Source organism: Ostrea edulis, chromosome 5 (genome assembly GCF_947568905.1).
Source record: "Ostrea edulis chromosome 5, xbOstEdul1.1, whole genome shotgun sequence".
Taxonomy (NCBI): domain Eukaryota; kingdom Metazoa; phylum Mollusca; class Bivalvia; order Ostreida; family Ostreidae; genus Ostrea; species Ostrea edulis.
The window spans coordinates 13,241,819-13,262,831 of NC_079168.1; the positions used below are offsets into that span (position 1 = coordinate 13,241,819).

Genomic DNA, 21,013 nt, shown 5'->3' on the forward strand with positions numbered 1-21,013 from the left:
TACCATATATCTCGAATACCATGGATATGTCAAAGTGAGTTGAAAGTCCCAATTACATTTTCTTTATGTATTTTACCCTCAATATCTCGAATCTTTGGATATATTGTAGTTTCCTCAGTTGAGTCAGAGATAACAAGGTTTGACTGTATGTCAAACAAATAGATAAACAGAACTTGGACTTCAATAAAATCCAACTTTTTATCACTAAATGCTAAGATCAGGACTCCATGGGGAGGGTCATACTGAGTACATCTTACTTTATATCTAAAGGTCACAACCTCACAGGTCAAGGTCACTGACAAGAAATACATTCACTCAATGAGGTTAGTCTACAGACTTAAGTTTGAAAACTGCGGTCAATCAATCCCCTATCCTCTACCATTAAACTTGTTTATTGGCAGAAACTACTTGGAAATGGGAATGGCCAAAGAGTGGAACATGTATCAAATCAATAGACCTCATAAACATTAATCAAAATCAAGTCACGTCTTTTCAAAATATTTTTATTATGACCACTCCAAGCCTTCCCTCCCATTCTTCCTACTCATCTGGTCCTCAGATGGACTTGTTTACAAAGCAGGATTCTGATCAAATGCAAAATGGCCCCATCTATACACACATTCATCAAGATTTAAGAGAACAAGAATGTTTGTGCCAAGAAATCACGGGCTTGATTACCCCCACCTCTGTGACAGACAGTGTGTAAACTAATCCTCAGAGTTATTACTGCTTAGCTCAGCTCTCCCCGTATAATGGTTTGAGTTGACAGCTCGAACTGACAGATAGTGTGGATGCTCTCTCTTGATAATTGGAAAAATCACACGATGATTTTATATGCAGTTATGATATCGATAACCTAAAAATTCCCATCTTTTTAAGAGATTTATGATCGCTTTTAGAAATTGTCACCACGAGTATGCTTATTGATAGGCATATTCAAAGTTAATGCTCTCCCCCACCCCTACCCAATCAAATTATAAGGAATTTTGAGTCATAAATTGTACTGGATATTCTGGATTGTCACTTTAATCTCAATCACTACGCTGAACCAAAATTGTCCAAACGAGCATGGTCTATCATGAAAAAACTTGGAATTCTACAGCTGTCAAATCCAATGAATGGATAATCTACTTCATTACATGAGCAATGAAGCTGACTACTGGAAAAACAAACTGTCACCAAAAATTCTAGGGTCGTCAAAGGACCGTTAAAGGGAAATAAGATTGAAAGTCAGTCCAGGAGATTGCAAATAAACCAAAAAATAGACAATCTCCTATTGGAGATTGCTGGTAAATTTGAAGACAAAATTTGTAGGTCTCGTTACAAAGACCAAGATATTTCCTGTACCAAACTAACGTGTATACAAAACAAAGCCAAGAATTTCACAAATCCCTCGAGTCTGACATATAAGAATAATTATGGGTGGACAAATATCATTTTATTAAGGCATTCAAGCAATAGATACCATTATTTTCCAACACAATTACAGTGGGAATCACCATATTGCAAGGGCACAAGCAAAGGAATTTACTTCCTCAACCGCATATTACAGTAGTCATTTCACTTCTGACTGTAAATTGTGACATACACTAAAAATTTCTAATGTGAACACAGATAAACAAATGAACAGAACCATTTTATTAAAATGCAAATTCACAAAATGCACCATGTTTGTATGAATTATAATGATGCATTAATTAAGCATATTCAAAAAACAGACCATAAATTCCTATCATTTAACGCTGATGTAGAAAGTGACAGTTTCTTTCATCAATTACAATATTTTTTTTATTTTAATTACGTATATCCCATCAAAGACAATAGAGCACTTTGTACACCATACACCTAGCTATTTCAAAAATAAATCAGATGTACTAATTTTGACTGTTTTTCCCAATCTATATTATTGATGTCATATACAAAAATCCTTTAATTATACACCCCTCAAGTCTTCCTTCAAGCTTTCCTAGAAATCTTTGCTCCAATGTTCCTTATGTGCAGTTACAGAGAATGTTGACCTATAGTCTATCAGATTTCTGGAACCATCAAATGGACATGCACCCACACTTAAATAGAAAACAGCTGCCTTGATAACTGCTCTTTTCACATTACCACAGGACTTTTTAGAAATTTTTCCATAAATATAGTACTAACCCCAGGTGCCATCTCACCATTTCCATGGAAACATTAAAAAAATCAATGTTGACCATATTTATATTTGTATTTCAAAAGACTAGATAATTAAGGAGAGATAAAAAGCCATAAGCAAGAGGAAGAGACAAGCACGGCCATAAGCAAGAAACAACAAGATTAAACGGAAGTTTCAGAGTCTTACGAGAAATCATTATGCACCAAAGGATTTTGAAATTGAATGACAAGAATATTTTTGTAAAAACATGTACCTTGTTGACCAACAGGCAAATAAAGTTAAAATTTCATATTTAGATAATTAGTACGAAAAAATGTAAAATAAACTTTTTAAAGAAGAAGACATAATAACAACACAACAGAAATTTTGTCAACATGTATGCTAAATATTTCCTGTTGATATTCCTCTGATGGCTATTTCCTTGGACTCTCCCTGATGTGAATCCATTTTCTTTTAGTCTCATACAATAACTAAAAAGCGAGCTTGGTCACTTCTGAGATAACTAAATTGTATGCATTCTTTGATGCATCCCCAGTCTATGTTGTTTGCACTCAGAAGTGTCTGACGAAGTAAAGCAGTTCTATTTTGGTGTTTAAATAAACATAAAATGCACTTTCCCACTTTTATTGTAAACATCTATGACAGTGTCAAACAATCCAAATGAATACAGTTCTACAGGGAACTGCTGTCTGTGCAGATAAGATTCCTTAATATAACCACAGGGAATAGGTGTCTTGGGGGGGCCAGGTCCTCGGTAATTAAGGGGAAGAGCTATTTTGCAGTCATTTGTCTGAATGTTTTTCATTGCTTATTCCAAAACTACAATTACAATTCTCCCAACATCATGTCAAGATATTCTGGAGATCATACCAGTTTTTCAGCCTCTGATATTGAACTTTTCTACATATATATGTAACAACTTTCACTTATTAAAGTTTAAAACAAACATGTTTAAAGTTAATCACCAATTAAGTAAAAGTGTAATAAGATGTTTATCACTGTAGAAAATTACATACACAGTGGTTCCAGGGTTGGATGGGGGATGCTATATGATTTTGCACCAATACAACATGAATGCCCCCCCCCCCCTTTTTTTTTCTTAACAATTGCCCAGTAAAAAGATGAATACACCAGTAAATCACCATGCAATTTGGAACAAACTGTTCTGTACTGTAGTTCATCATATATACACAGTGAAAAATGTCTGAAAGTCCACGTGTCGTGTAACCCTGATCAAAATATATTCCAAAACAACCTTAATCGATTACCTTTAAATACGATACCAATCAATTATATATGTGTTGTACGTGTACATTCATAATGCAAGTATAGTGATATATAAGAAAACAATGAGTCTACAGAGTCCACTAGCCAATCAATCGGCAGAAATTAGGTTAGATAGAATGAATCTTAAACTTGATATGTATTTCTTCACTACAAAACTACAAACTAAAACTCAGCTTAACAAGGAAAATACACCCAAGAAATTTTTAAATCCAAGGGATATAACTCTGCTTCATGTAAATCAACCAGGGCAAAATTTAAAGGTCATCTTTAAGTTACCATTATACAACTATAAACCGAGATCATCACAGTATCTGTAATTCTGAAAACTATCAATTCTGTGAAATTTTTAAAGTCCAATGGCTGTCCAATGAAGCAAAACACAGACATCAGTATACAGCTACATGTACACACACAAAAATCAGTTCAACATCTGCAAGCATAGCAAAAAAAGTAAGGAAAACTTCATCTATTCATCCATGATGGAAGGATAGAAAGGGGCAGCACTTTATGTCCCAGCCATTTATGGCATGGGCATAAAAAATCATAATACTGAAACTATTTATAGTAATATAAACAACATCGACTGCCCTGCTCTTTAACTTCTACATTGGATAATTAACAGCACTACACTTACTTATGGAAATTTTTTGCTGTGCAATGAATCTTTCCAGCCTCTTCCTGAATATGATTTCCCCTCCGTATTTTCCCACAGTTCCGTTGTCTACTAACAAGAAGTACGAGTGATTGCTGTTCAACACTGCATAATTGCTCTTCGGTGAGGAGACGCAGTGATATGGCACAACAACCTAAAATAAGAAGATGGATGAAAATTTAGCGATATAACATGAATATAAGAAAGTCTACTTAATAAAGTTCAACAACAAACACTAATGGATAATGTGAATTATTTAGGCTAATAATGGATGGCAACTCCACTCCCTAATCCTTTAGGATCCACCAATTGGTAGCCATGGAGTGTGATGCCATATAGTTACTGTACGGGAGGTATATTCAAAATTCAGCACAACTATTGGTAATGTCTGTTGGCACACATACAACTAAGTCAAAGTTGATCATAAAGAGATGCACACACAACTACGCCAAAATGTAACATCCACAATATAAACACAATATACACATATTGTATGCTATAAATCTGATAAAGGTTGAATATTTACTTCAAAATTTATTATTATACATTCTAATGAGTGTAAAAATTCACAGCAAATACATAACTTGACAACTTTTCACATGTTCAGTAACATATCTACACAAAGCTGGAATGAGGTATATAACATCTTCTGCTTTAAATTGAGAACCACAAAAAACAAATTAAGACGACCAGGATTCACCGGTTCATCCCGCCCCAAGCATCAAGAGCAGATACAAAACATCATTTACATCTTTTCCTATCAGCTCCTCCTTGTTTTCCACGATTCCCCATGGTGCTATCCCGATGGCCACTACTTTGTTTTTCAGTTTGGTTGTTCGATCACTTATGGCATCCCCAACATGTCTTGTTACACCTTGAAGAAAAAAAACAAAACAGCCTTTATTAGTAGTTTCGTTCATTTAAAACAATTACATGGGAAAATTGATCAGAATTCTTCATCAGCAAACTTGGGGAAAGATGATACATGTTTACTTAATGAAAAATTCAGAAGAATGTAGATGCTATTCCAATCATAAATATCAAAATACTTTTTTTTGCAAGTTGATAAAATTTGCTTGTACATGTGCTGAAGCCTAAATTTAAAAAAAACCTGGACTGGTTCCTATTTTGTGAAAGGTTTAACAACATTTATTGAAATTTCTATGTTGTTTTGATTAACTGTCATGTAATTTAATTTTCCAGTTAATCTTAATAAAATATCAGATTAACAGGAAAACCGCTGTAACATGGAACACAGTCTACTGTTGTGCTACGCTGCTGTGAGATAAATGCACAGTCTACCGTTGTGCTACGCTGCTGTGAGATAAATGCAATATGTACCGGTGTTGGTTCCACCGGTTATAATCCAAGCTCCTGTGGTTTTGGCTGCCTTAAGCAATCCTTTCCGGAATACACGTTTAAGTTTGGGCTGGAGATCAAAGTTCAGAATCCCCCCCTGCACTGTGATGAGGAGCTTAGGGAGGTCTAGTCCCCAGTGTTTGGTTAAAAGCTGCAACACATTCTCAGCTTTTGTATCAAAACTGCTCAGTCTCACATACTGAAATGATAAACAACATCATTGTAAATCTGTAATGATAAACAATATCATTGTAAATCTGTAATGATAAACAATATCATTGTAAATCTGTAATGATAAACAATATCATTGTAAAATCTGTAATGATAAACAATATCATTGTAAAATCTGTAATGATAAACAATATCATTGTAAAATCTGAAATGATAAACAATATCATTGTAAAATCTGAAATGATAAACAATATTGTAAAATCTGAACTGATAAACAATATCATTGTAAAATCTGTAATGATAAACAATATCATTGTAAAATCTGAACTGATAAACAATATCATTGTAAAATCTGAACTGATAAACAATATCATTGTAAAATCTGAACTGATAAACAATATCATTGTAAAATCTGAACTGATAAACAATATCATTGTAAAATCTGTACTGATAAACAATATCATTGTAAAATCTGAACTGATAAACAATATCATTGTAAAATCTGAACTGATAAACAATATCATTGTAAAATCTGAACTGATAAACAATATCATTGTAAAATCTGTAATGATAAACAATATCATTGTAAAATCTGTAATGATAAACAATATCATTGTAAAATCTGAAATGATAAACAATATCATTGTAAAATCTGTAATGATAAACAATATCATTGTAAAATCTGAACTGATAAACAATATCATTGTAAAATCTGAACTGATAAACAATATCATTGTAAAATCTGAACTGATAAACAATTATCATTGCAAAATCTGTAATGATAAACAATATCATTGTAAAATCTGTAATGATAAACAATATCATTGTAAAATCTGAACTGATAAACAATATCATTGTAAAATCTGAACTGATAAACAATATCATTGTAAAATCTGAACTGATAAGCAATATCATTGTAAAATCTGAACTGATAAACAATATCATTGTAAAATCTGAACTGATAAACAACATCATTGTAAAATCTGTAATGATAAACAATATCATTGTAAAATCTGTACTGATAAACAATATCATTGTAAAATCTGAACTGATAAACAATATCATTGTAAAATCTGAACTGATAAACAATATCATTGTAAAATCTGAAATGATAAACAATATCATTGTAAAATCTGAACTGATAAACAATATCATTGTAAAATCTGAACTGATAAACAATTATCATTGTAAAATCTGAACTGATAAACAATATCATTGTAAAATCTGAACTGATAAACAATATCATTGTAAAATCAATGTCTTTAAAGGAATTAGATGTAACATATATCTGTTATTGAAAGAGACAAAAAAAAAAACTGACAATAGATGTTATGTTAAATTAAAGTCTTACAACAGAAGTGTCTCTAAAATTTCTATTTAAAATGGGAATACATATCAATATGTGTATTGGACTATCCAATACAACCTTCAGGAATCTCAAACCAAACTTGAAATCTACTCCTACAAGAGCCTTGATTAATGTCCTTACTTCAGTGGCAATATAAATAAATAAATAAAATAAAAATGAAACTAAACCGCTAGCAGGCTAGAGTAACCTGAGATCCTATCAAATTACACCTTGTGGTATCCCTTCCATTCCTTACATGATAAATCCCTAGATCTCATCATTCATCTCAGAATCCTTCTCAATCTATTTAGTAATTAAATGTGTAGATTCATAAATTTTACAAAATTTCAAAATCAATGATTACAACTATCAAAAGGATGTGTATATCATGATATGTTGTTTATCAAGCTAGGCAATATTTTATAAAATCTTATCAAGCTAGGCAATATTTTATAAAATCTTATCAAGCTAGGCAATATTTTATACATGTAATATCTTATCAAGCTAGGCAATATTTTATAATAATCTAGTACAAGTGTACCCGTTACAGGTTCCATTTTGTATGTGTATTAATAACTTAAGTCTTATAAGCATTTATTACAGATAATCCCCATCTGCTACAATCCTCTGTAGTCAGTTTCTTTCTTTTTATGTCAACTGCTGCTATCACTTTTGACTTTCTTCTTATGTACGTTTGTCCTTAAGGGCCCCTAATTAGTTTCAATAGATTTTAATCTACTCTGTATCATTAGTATGATCCACTTTCTGTTTCTCGTTATGCCATACTCCTATTTTGTTGCATGTCTTCATAATCTGCATTATTAATCCTATAAATTCCTTAAACTTGTGTAAAATACGCTTTCTTCTCTTTGCATGCACCCCAATCTCTGGTCCAAATCTAAGGGATGACCTGGGGCTATATGAAAACCAGTAAAAACTACCTAAATATGAAACACTTGTTTTGAATAAATTGACAAAGCTTATAAAGCTCAGATACCCTTCACCTGAGTAAAATTAACTCAATGGATGGTATATTTGATGTGCAGAACCTCAACACAACCTGATATTTCTTAAAAGGCTGGCTGACACCATTCATGAACATACTTCTTTGCATCAGAATTATTTTTTTTTAGCAGCTTTTCCAACAAACTTGCTTCATTGGTGTCTAAAATTTATTAACTTAAATAAAGTTCTAAATACAATCAATGACATTTCTAGTTTACCAAATTTGTGGTTTAAGGTTAGCAAGGTCACTTCCTTCTATATCCTGCTGTTGCAGAAAATGTTTGTAATGTGATGCGTTGTAGACTATTACTGTCATTCATTGGTGTCAATGTAAGCATAAAACTCCAGGTACCAGCAGCTGTGAAGACATATGGCAATTCATGTCAACTTCTGTCCTACCGCTTCACATTCATCACCTGATGTAAACGTCATAACAAGCTAATTGTTGGTAGAGAAAGAAAAGAAAGGGGGATTTCTATGGAGGGGTGCTTCTAATTATAGTCCATTATGTCAAGAACTGCCACTGTATTCCTCTGTGGCCCCTTTCACAAAAAATCTTACAATTAAGATGAATTTTTTTTTATAATTATTTGCTGATATGTTTCTGAATGAGCAAAACTAAGTATATACATTGGTGATGAAACTCTGTTCTTTGCTCGACACACAGCTGGACTCAGTTGAGTATAAGGCAGAGATAAAATTTTTATCTTAGTTGTAAGATTTTTTGTGAAAATTGCCACTGGGCTTTTACAAGTTCCCTAAAATTCACCCCCCCCCCCCCCATTTTTTAAAAAATGCATCAATTATGCCTAACTGTTTGTTGTATGGTATACCTGTGCTCAATTTGATAGATTCTGCTTGATCTTAAAATTGAAAAATCTTCCACTCTTTTCAAACACTGCCTGAGTTGGAACTATGGGTGTTCAAAATACCACCTCATACATGGAAAGAGACTGTTAGTTGGTCTGTTTGTGTCAAACCTACCTGAGCTTTACTGGCGTGGGGCGCCCCCTGGAATTCTAAAGTGCCGTAGGCATCAGTGGGTTTGCTCTCAGTATGTGTATAAGGGTGCCACCTTTCATTGATGCTGGGACTGTCAGTTGGTTTGATTTCCGCCACATGCCAAGCAATGGGTCTGCCACAGCAGCACCTGCACAATTCATACATTCAAACATGCATTTCAAATACGTAATTCAAATACGTCAACTGTTTCAACTCTGACACTATGAAACGATTCATGTTGACATATGTGATAACTTTATCGTGACTGGATTTACTTGAATCAAAAATAAGAATGAAATTCAAAAACATGATGCAAATGTAGAAGATTTATGAACCTTCTTATAAATATTGTTTACTTCATTTTAAGTTTTTAGTTCTTCTTGTTTACTAATTGCCTACAATTTGCTTTGTAAAAGTTTATACACTTTTTTTTTCATTCTAGACATGTGAATTCTGAACAAAAACTTATAAATTTGTGCATCTGGTCAATAATAGACATTTAACTGATGGATTCTACGACTAATATTTGCTATATGACATTGTTCTTGCCTTCCTGGGTCTCTTGAACTCTTGATGAATTTGGTACAGTCTCTTTTGAAGAACGTCTTCTCAATCCATGATTTCTGGTTCTACAAGAAAAACATAATAATAATGACTAACAGTATATATTTCACATTATACTGAATGATTATCTTTTTTGTTAACCTGGAATAAATGTATACAGAGTGGGACACAGAAACTGAAAACCATTAATATCACAGATTATATATGTCATATTACAGATAATAAATGGAATGTTAATACTAATGATTCATGTATACACTCTGAGAGTGGGACAGTCAGAAACTGAAAACCGGTAATTTTACAGATTATATTATATGTTATATTACAGATAATAAATGGAATATTACTAATGATACATGTATACACTCTGAGAGTGGGACTGAAAACCAGTAATATTATATACAGATTAGTATTGGTATGTTACAGAAAATAAATGGAATGTTACTAATAATACATGGAATATACAAAAATGATAAAATTAAGAATATTATAGATAATACACGGAAGAGTACCGCTTCACCCTCATTATCAATGCATCACAAGACAAATATATTAACTATTTTTAAAATTGCATGATACCAATCCATTTGGGCTTAAAAGTATTATCATCTTGTATCAGGCTCCATTTCACTATACTGTACTTTTAAGCTGTCGGAATACTCTACATTTCTTGGAAATGAGATTAATCAGATCTTAGGACCTGCTACTGTATGTCAGAAACATTTCAAGCAATTTACTGGTACAGCAATCAAAAGACACAGATTTTTTTCCTTCATTGTATCAAAAGAAATCGGACACTAAGTTTTTCTAGGACTTACACTATTAGTAAATGTCCTTGAGGAACTCTCGTAAGTGTGGGGGATAATTTCAGCGACAGTGATTCCTTAAATTCTCTTCTTTAAATAAAGAGGCCCATTGGACCTTGAAATGCTCACCTGATGAAATTCACATAATTTTTATGTATCAAATTTATATGAACAAGAACAAGATTCTTGTATCATTCCATGTGTTGTTCAATAAAAATGACATATAAAATACGACAGTCCTGCAGTGCAGCACTTTTCAATATCTCACAATCAGCAGTAATTAAACACCAAAAAAAAAAAATTAACAAAGAATACACACATGAAATTAAAATCCTATCTCATTTTTACTGTTTAATAGACACAGTCACTCGAATCAAGTTTCTAGAAAGTACAGGAGGGCCTGCATGCTTTAAAATGTTTTGGTACGTAAACTTCTGTAAGTCTTAGAGAATAAAATGGACAAGTCAAATGTGAAAGTCCCAACTCTTTGGACTAAAAAGTTGTAGGCAAAGGTTTAAAAAGATTGGCCTAATGTAATCAAGTTCAAAGTAAGCTAGGTTATTGATTTAAATGTCCTACAATACAAGAGTGAAATAAGAAATCCAAGCAATTTCTTACCATTTCGAAGACAATGAAAAAAGCTAATTTTTTTAAAGACAGTCAAATGTCAGTCAATTTTTGGTAAAAATGTCATTTTTTATCAAAGGAAACCATCAAGATCACAAGGTCAAATATTTAGGTACTGTAAGGCATGCATGCCTTGCCCAATAAATAGAAAAGTAAAACATACAAGCCATTACTCCAAAGATTCAAAAGATTAAATGAAGTTTTTAGAAAGTATGTCAAATATCAAGGTCATGAATTTAGGTTCAAATAAAATTTTGAACGCTCACTGTCACTTACATTTTAAGTGTTATAATGGCCAATGAAGGATAAAGAAGGAACAACACACTGATCAAATCTCTTCATGAATGAAATCTAGCTGTCAGATAATTAAATGTAATAAAAGTTGTAGAGCTAGAAATTCAAAAGATTGCCTAATGTAGCAAAATATTGCAATTGATTTTAGTGAAAAATCATCAGGGGAAAAAAATCAAAATCCCTGTAAAATTTGACTGTGCGATCTATAAATTGCCAGTCTAACACTTTAATCCACTGAGTTTACTTTAGATAAGATGTCAAATTCAAAAGGACAAAGATAAAAAAAAAAATTCCAAAATTTCATTTTTGTCACAATGACATACTTCTGTATGACAAATTGTGACAACATGTTAATCATCTCATTGAAAGTTGTTTTAATAGTGACATTTTCATCCATCACTGCAATGGCAGATTCAGAAATGTTTCAAAGGGGGGGGGGGGGGGGGAGGATCAAACTTCAGATGGCACTTTCCCCAAATGCAGTCCCTCTGTGATGATGACACAGATTTACCTTAAGATTTCCAACTGTTATGCCCTCCGATAACGAAAACAAAATCACATTTTATTGTTATATATGCATGTTTACATCAACACCAAATGAATGTGTTTTTAAGTCAATAATATACGCATTTACAACAGTGTTATGTAAAATGAAAACACTAAAGTGGAACAGGGAAAACTGGTGATTAAATGATTTTCTGATTGGGAGAAAAAGTCCAAAAGTATGTTTCTTTAGGGTTCATGAAATAATTAACTGAAAAATATTTTGGAAAATTTTCAGTTAGCTTTTACTTCTGTGTATATTTTTTGCTTAATTCGACAAACAAGTATGTTAGATCAAGGAACTGACACCTTCAATGTCTCCACAGTCAATACATGACCCGGCCGCCCAATCATAGTTTGGCACTGTACCAAGTACTGCCAACTGTTTTACACATAATTGACATATGAACACGAAATTCGAAAATGGAATTGATAAGGAGAATAAAAACTATTGAATGTAAATCACTAATCTTTCAGATAGGTTCAATAGTAGAAAATCAAACATGTTCTCCAATATCTCCATGTGTATGAAATTATAAAAATCATAGACACTTAGTGATTTTTTAGTTTTATATTATAAAAAAAAAAAAAAAAAAAAAAAAGTGGGCCGGGAGACTGAAATTCCTTATTTACTGACTATGTATTATGAAAAATGGCTTTGTCACAAAAGAATATAAGTTTGAAAAAAAAAAAATTCAAATCATACATTTTCACATATATTATATATATATCTTTAGCCATTTAGCATGTGGGGAAAAAGATTGTTACTGACTTATAATCCTCACCAAATGTTATATCAACCAAAGGTGTTATCCTCTGACACTTCAATTAATGTTAACGATGGTGATGGCAGTTACCATCAAGGCATCTGTCTATCTACAAAGAGTGCACTAGCCACAGGCCAGGGACTTAAGCTATAAATTTAGGACGGTATCTTATAAACTCTGTCATCTCTCAAATTTTCAAAGACATATTCATTGTGGCTTTTTTTTCCCCCTTTTACTCTTTAAAGACCAAATGAGTAACTTGACAGCATTCAATTATACGTACTTTCTACAGTAAAGCTGATGCAATAAAATATCTTACCATTTGCATGAACTTTGCTATCTCAATGTGTATATGCTTCACTTACATGTGGTACTATGGTGTGCTTTTTTTCTCAAAAATAAAACATAGAACTCCTATATTCCAACCTTTTCTTTTGTCATGAATGAACGTCGGAAATTTGAAATGCCTTCCCATATATAGGCCAGACTGCTAGAGCTCTGCGTTCTCTCGATGCTTCGCTTCTTTTTGCGCTTCTTATACCCTTTAGATGAAAATGGATCTTTCGCCTTTTTTCCCATACTGAATGGCATATTTCACACTATAAGAATCAGTCAGTCAAAGTTTTAAAACACCTATAGAGTCTATAACATCCCTCAGCTACAGTATCTGCCACCGTTCACAATCATTATTTCACAGTCTCTGAAATCAGGTTATTTGAGTAAACATTAATGTTTTCTGCATCTCTGCGGTCTTACACCAAATAAACTTTATTATATGTCCCTTCATCTCATTAAAAATGGTAATGAACTTTAGCCAGAAGAAGGCCTAATGAGGCTGTCACTTCGAAAAATGACGACAGTCTCTCTATAACAAATTGAGTACACACCTGTAAAATCTTCATTAACAAGTCATTGTGACAGTCAACAGAATCCCACAGGTTAGGTTCAGAGTGTATAAAATCTGGGAATTACGGTAAAACTGTAGACTTTATTTGGACCCACTTATTGGTCACAATAAAAGTTTATATAGAGGGGGGTTTTATTTATAAATACAATAACAGGATTATCCAGATAATTACAATCAGTTTCCTATGGTGCTGTTACTTTAATATTTGAAATAAATTTATTATCAGCTTTATATGGAGTTCTTTCATTACTCATGAAATATATCTAATTTATATGAACAGCTTTAAATTTGCTCTTGATCATTTTCTTTGTCACAATTCCTTTTCATAGAGTTTTCAAATGTCTGATTTAAGTAAATTTATTTTCACTGCTTCTTTTATTTCATGATTTTGATCAACAGTCAGCAGCGAAATTCAAACAGCAGTTTTAAAAAACACACACAGTACTTATTTTTCTGATATCCTTGAATCCTTCAGAACATTGATAAGAGATTTGCGTCTGCCAACTGCAAGAATGCAGCAAGATTTTTGACCATCTAAATTACGATTAATAAAACTATCACTTTAAGTCACAGCAGCCATCCATCACCATCTATGTGGTCATCTACTTCACCGGGTCTAGACTGCTGAGTAAGCAAGCCTTTGTGCTCCCAGGTATTAAATGAAGATAATACTGTCAAATCATTCTATAAATAGCTTTTTCAGATGGCCTATATGCTATAAATATTTACAGAATTTAGTTCAAAGTATATAATCAATACTTAAAGTTCTATTTATAATTTCATATCTATTATTTGGGTCACTATCAATGTACTGTATACTAAACTTCCATTCTGAAAGGATCATCATAAGAAAAGCCTCATGGACCACAACATTCAACTAAGTTGCCTTTACCACATACTTTTTCTATGTACCAGATCTCATGTATTTTGGACATATCATTTTGGCCTCAGAAACTGGGTCATTGACCATACAGTGTATATGAACCCCTACTACAGAGGACACTTGCAAGCTTCAATAAATTTCAGCTTTGTCATTCGAGAAGAAGTGTTCGAAGATTTTTCTTTATGTAACTTGAGGAAAAGTCTTAAGTCTTAATTATTGTAGCACCATTTAGGCCAAAACAAAAAGTTTCAACACAGATTTTTGAAGAAAAAAAATTAGCAGATTTTTAAAGATTATTTTTAATTACATGTATACATGCTCTCTTATTTTAACCTTTGGATCCCTAATGGGCCAAAGTTTGGCCCCAATTATGATAAGAACAAATATAAATCCTGTGACAGTAACAAAGCAATCACAAAAAGTCATTATTCATATGTTCTATGTTCTGATCAACAATTCAAATGCCAGTATTGATCCTTCATCATCTGAAAAGAACATAACCCTTCTTTAAATAAAATTGAGAGACCTCCACAGAGGTTGAAAATGGCACAAAGTTGGCCTGGAGAAGTAGTAAATACAAACAGCTCAGCACAGTTGCAAGTTTAAATGGCGGTCTGGGGATCCATCATCTCTGTTTTAATGTAAAAAACAAATTGGATCACATAAAGGGCCGGGGCCAGTACTGTGAATACAGTTTAAAGTCAACTGCCCCTGGTAATTTTTTCTTTATGCATGCCTTCATAGTGCTTGTTTCATGATTTCTTTTATACATGCATGCAAAATTAATCACATTTTCATGCACAATATCAACCAAATTTCAGTTTAATATATTATATATTCCAGAAATTTCTTAAAATATCACATCTTATACACTTAGGGCATAAAAGCATACACCACATTCATTCCAACAAACAATTCTACCCCATCTGAACCTCGATCATCTCACTTCCATTTTATTTTCAACAATTCACCATCATCCTGAGTGGGTGAATTCAATACCAGGAGAATTTAACCCTTATACCCATTACCCTAAAATAAAATTTAAAATTGAAGTAAGATAAATTTCAAATGGCACCAAATCATTTCTTATTGCATTTGGATGAAAATAACACTGCATGGGCAAAATTTTCCGTTTAGTCTCATTACAGAATTTCCTTGTATACAAAATTGTTACAAAATGTCCCTGTTTACAGTTTCATTATATACAGAATCATTACAAAATCTCCATTTACAGTATCATTATAATTTTTTCTCTGTTTAAAATATACTTACAAAATTTTCAGATTACAGTATCATATTACACATTTTCCCTTTTTACAGAATTGTTACAAAATTCCTCTGCTCACAGTATATTTACAACATTTCTTTGTTTATAGTATCCATACCAAATTTCCGTTAACAGTAAAGTTTTAAAATTTTCCTGTTTACAATATATTTACAAAATTTCCTTATTTACTTAGCATTTACAAAATTTCCCTGTTAACAGTAAAGTTTCAAAATTTTCCTGTTTACAGCATATTTACAAATTTTTCCTGTTTATAGTATGTTTACAAAATTTTCCTGTTTACAGTATATTTACAAAATTTTCCTGTTTATAGTATGTTTAACTTTACAAAATTTCTGTTTACAGTATCAAAAAAAATAAAAATCTATTTACAGTATATTTACAAATTTCCTTGTTTACAGTATTATAGTTACAAAATTTTCCTATGCTTACAAAATTTCAAACAAGTCTCAAAATATCCACAAGATCCATCAATTTTTGGTATGATAATTTTGGCAAGCTTTTCAAAAATATAAAAATTAATTGGCTTCTCTTCCATAAAGTATATCATTCCTGACAGTCTGATTGAGAAATTATAATCATATACAGGGGGAAAAATTGACAGACAAGGCCAGTACTGAGCCTATATATGGGAAGGCATCCTAATTAAGAAGCAACAGCTGCATAGGCCAAACTCTTTCAACTTTACCAAAAAAATGAACTTATGGGTTTTTTGGTAGCATTACACCAGTACTGTGTCAAAATATTCTAATTTTACATCATCTGTTTATAAATACCGAATAAAGGTATTCAATACCATATGGTTATATTTTATATTTGATCAATGGTGAGGTATATATCACTTCATTACAACCATGATCATCATTTAGAGGGTTTTGATCAATAAAAATGATTCACCAAATTAAGGTTTTTCAAAAATGATACTTTCCTCCTAATCAATAGTTTCATTGCTTAATCAATTTATCATTGAAGTTTATGAGAATAGCAAGATTTCTGTGAATATCTCAGAAAAGAAAGTCAAGTTACAAATAAATCTCTTGGTGAAAAGTTATGAAGTCATTAATTAACATTTGTAAATGTTGTGAGGGCTAAATACAGCACAAAGTTTAAAAACATAAAATAATTTCATCAAGGAAAGACAACTCAAAAAAATTATTCACATGGAAGCTGGTTTGTAATAATTTGTAAATCATTTTGTCTCTGTAACAACACTTACTGTACATGAAAAATCTTAAATTGATATGTACGGTGCAGAATAAAAAACAAACAGGAATTGGGAATTTCAAAGTTGTGATGATATAACCTGGTCAAAGGTGCAATAATAGCTTTACGCAACCCCATCATTTTCTGTCCGTAGTCTACTGGTGCATATATCACACATATATATATATATATATATATATATATATATATATATATATAAAATCCATATATCAATACACAAAGACAAATTAAATGAATACATTATAAATGAAAAAAGATAGATTTCATATCGCACCTTCTTTTTCTTCAGCAGTGAGCGTCGGAGCTTGGAAAAATCATCCCACAGTGAAACGAGACTAGTCCGAGACCGGGAGCGATTTTGATATCCCTGGTCCACACTGAACATGGTGACCTACTGCACCAGTGAGTGCCCCCTTTTTCTGAATCTCACACTCTAAGTCTGCAGTCACCCCCCTGGAGTCATAAATCAGTCACCTGCCAGACAGGCCTTGAACAAGAGTCCTTTCATATTTTTTTCACCTGGTCTCCCTTCTTGCTTCCTATATTGCTGGTCAAGATTCTGATCAGTGGTCAAACTGTTTGACAGGTTAAAAGCTCCAGCTGAGTTTTTTCAGAGTGAAACTTTGGCTGCCAAGACTGTGACAACTCTTACGGTATGCAATAGGTTCCTACACAGAAATTCCAACTTGTTCACCTTAACAACAATAAGTCAATCACTTTCAAATGATTCAGAAATTATATATATTGTTTTATATGCAATGTGTTAATCTAATTTTCATGAACTAAACGTGTGTGTGTTAATGCATATACAACACACTTAATGTGCGGTTGTATATTTTTTTTTTAGGATTTACTTTTCAAGGAAACACCACGCATATGTACAAAACAGGAAATATAAAATTTACCTGCGAGTCAATTCCAATTCATTACAAAAATATGTGCACCTATTTAAGACATAACCAACATTAAATCAATTAACCGTCCTTGTTAATTATACATTCCATAATGCTGCGAAATCACAAATTGACCCGTGATCAAACTTTTAGATTTCACAAATAGCCTTCAATTAATTTCTTTGAAAATTTCCGCTGAAAGTCTTTGTGGTTTGAATATTCAGATCAAGAGCTTTGTCTAGAATGAACAGTTTTCCAGATAGATTTGAATAAACCCATCTTTTCTCGAGAATGACATGTGTCTAAGACTTTGTTGGACACTTTTTGACACAAGAAAACCCAATAAGATGTACCGATCTAGACTTGTACACAATGTTTGACTGTAGAATTGAGCTTGAACCTTTTAAAGTTCATCTTATTACCTGTTCCTATAATCTGTAAAACTTCTTACATCCTCGGACAGCCAGATGATTCATTCTTAATGAGCAATTTTCTAGCAGTAAATCAAACATCAAATGTCTTCCTTTGATGACAATGAACATACTGTATTAATTATTTTCATCCTGCAGTATTGTACTCTTTTTTTTCTATCTTTCCTATGACAATGGCATTTAACTACCAAACCAGTGCTTTTGTCCATATCAACACATCGAAACATTTTTTTTTTATTTCAACTGTACCAATTTAATACAAGATTTCATATATATTCCTTTGTTTTATTTCTATTTTGGAATTCTCCCCCCAAAAAAAATTTAACTCCAATTTTGAAATCATGAGAATGAATTTATTAATATTGCATAATTTTATTTCCATTTTGGGATTTTAAAAAACCCTCAAATTTTGAAATTACTGATGTGGTTTTGTTTCGTCTTGTCAGTATAAAAAGATGGTGATAAAGTGACAGACAAGTCCAACATCTAATAAACCCATGGAAACTAGATACTTATATGGACATCAAACAGGGCTCCGGGCCTATTACATAGTCTAATCAACTCTTGACATGGAACATACAATGACGTTTCATACACATGTTCTCTCAGTCATGTACATGATACATATACTTTATCTTATCTAGACTTTATTCCATTACCACAATATTTTTTGCAACCTGCTTCATCAGTGAATTGTGCAAGGTATTCATAAAAACACTATAAACCTATTATAGTTAAAACTAGTATTTATGTGTCTTGATACTCGTATCTTAAATTGTTCTTGGCCTCCCTAGGTATACATTACAAAACACTATCATTAAGCACAAAGTTTAGACCTTTTGCAGAGTCAAAATAAACAGATTGTCTGTGAAATCTAAATATCAGATGATTTACATCCCATTAATTTCACAATCCAGTTAATAATTTCTATATCATGAACACTGGTCCATTAAGGTAGCTCACTACATCAACACTTGTACATCTTAAGACTCCATGTCACAAGATGGCGATTCAACTGTTTTGTAAAATTTTACTTGTTTCGATGGATTGCAGATTGTCTGTGAAATCTAAATATCAGATGATTACATCCCATTAATTTCACAATCCAGTTAATAATTTCTATATCATAAACACTGGTCCTGTAAGGTAGCTCACTACATCAAGACTTGTACATCTTAAAAGACTCCATGTCACAAGATGGCGATTCAACTGTTTTGTAAAAATTTTACTTGTTTCGACGGATTTGTTTATCTATTATCATAGTTCAGTGGATAAGGTATAGGGTTACTGAACCACAGATGCTGAGTTCAAATCCACCAGTACGTGTCATTTGTGTTATTCATTGAAATAAGTTTTGAAAATCATGGGTCCCCCCCCCCCCCCCCCCCCCCCCCCCCCAATTGCATATGTTTAGCCTTTTCGACACATGTACTTTTTACAAATCATCATATCTTTCATGATCAAATCATTTCATACTTTTTTAGATATAGTGAGCCACCTTAAAATTGACCCATGATTCTTAAGGTAGCCCCACCCTCATGTGACTTTTCAAATTAATGGCTCAAAGTAGAAAAACTGTATTAATTTCCACTGCATATCAGTCAATTTAATCAATAACAAAAGAAAATATACATATATGTTCCAACTTTTTAAAGATGTCAGACATACAAAAACAAAAGTTTATATCAACATCAGAAAATCACATTATTTCATTAAGGTGGCTCACTACACCTTGAAAGAGTTTATCAAATCAACACGAAATTTTTTTAGAAAAATTATTTCATTAAATATAAAGAAAAGACACTGGCGGATTGGAGATATTCAGCAACCATATGCCTTATCCATGCACTGAGCTACGATGATAGACAAACAAATCAAACGATATAAGTAATTTCACAAATCAGTTGAATCACCATCTTCTGACGTAGTATTATAAAATGTGTAAGAGCTCAGTATAACTTAAACAACATGACAAAAATACATGAAAACTGGTTGAAAAGACAAAATTCTAATTCCAACAGGAGGCCTACAGGCCTTATCGGTCACCTGATCAGTACTAGTGAAAAAGTATCACTACTCCCACGGTCTATGAAATCTAGAAAAAAATTCCTGTTTTAAAAATCTTAGCTAAATTCTAATGTTCAGCAACAGTATAAAACAAGATGTGTTCTTAAAACTTCACTGTCCTCAAAAGTGCATACACTGATGAAAGGCTTTACATAATATAATAAGTGTATTAACATTAAAACATCAAAAGATACGACTAATTTGGACTCATCCTAGAGTCAAAACCCTGGGTTGTAAAATTCACTATTTTTTGTATATCCTTTTCTGCTATTCCTAAGTATGCATTCAGATTTTATACAGTATCTGCAAACTTACACATAAATACTATATATACTAAGTTTGGCCACCCCTACTCTGGGGATCATCAAATTTACAATTTTGGTAAAAGACTACCTGCTCTTTCTAAATATCCATTTAGTTTCAATTTAGTATCAATAGTACTAAAAATGTTATTTAAGTGTTTTACACATAGGCACTATATAGTTAGTTTGGCTGGCCCCACTCTGGGGTCAGAACCCCTACCCCGGGGATCATGAAATTTACAATTTTGGTAAAGGCCTTCCTGCTCTACATCACTATGCATTTAGTTTTTCTTACACATGTGTGGTTCTTGAGAAGATTTTTCAAAATTGGTCAATTTTGGGCAGTTTTTACCCCACCCCTAAGGCCCCAGGGGTGCTGGAGTCCTGATATTTACAATTTATGCCCCCCTTGTCCTAAAGATGCTTCATACCAAATTTGAAAAGAAT

At 32.4% G+C, this 21,013-nt stretch overlaps 1 protein-coding gene across 6 annotated transcripts in view; it reads right to left on the minus strand.

The window, feature by feature from the left end:
• Positions 1-21,013, minus strand: part of LOC125649650 (transient receptor potential cation channel subfamily M member 1-like) — a 119,654-nt gene that overhangs the window by 35,198 nt on the left and 63,443 nt on the right. For 5 of the 6 annotated variants that reach the window (XM_048877321.2, XM_048877320.2, XM_048877322.2 and 2 more), the window contains 5 exons: positions 9,523-9,602; positions 8,956-9,121; positions 5,430-5,646; positions 4,838-4,962; positions 4,071-4,242 (listed from right to left, as the gene is read on the minus strand). In XM_048877321.2, the coding sequence (XP_048733278.2) occupies positions 4,071-4,242; positions 4,838-4,962; positions 5,430-5,646; positions 8,956-9,121; positions 9,523-9,602 (760 nt within the window). Of the gene's footprint in view, positions 1-4,070; positions 4,243-4,837; positions 4,963-5,429; positions 5,647-8,955; positions 9,122-9,522; positions 9,603-13,000; positions 13,292-21,013 lie in introns of those variants that run through there. The other variant, XM_048877318.2, reaches the window with a different exon arrangement.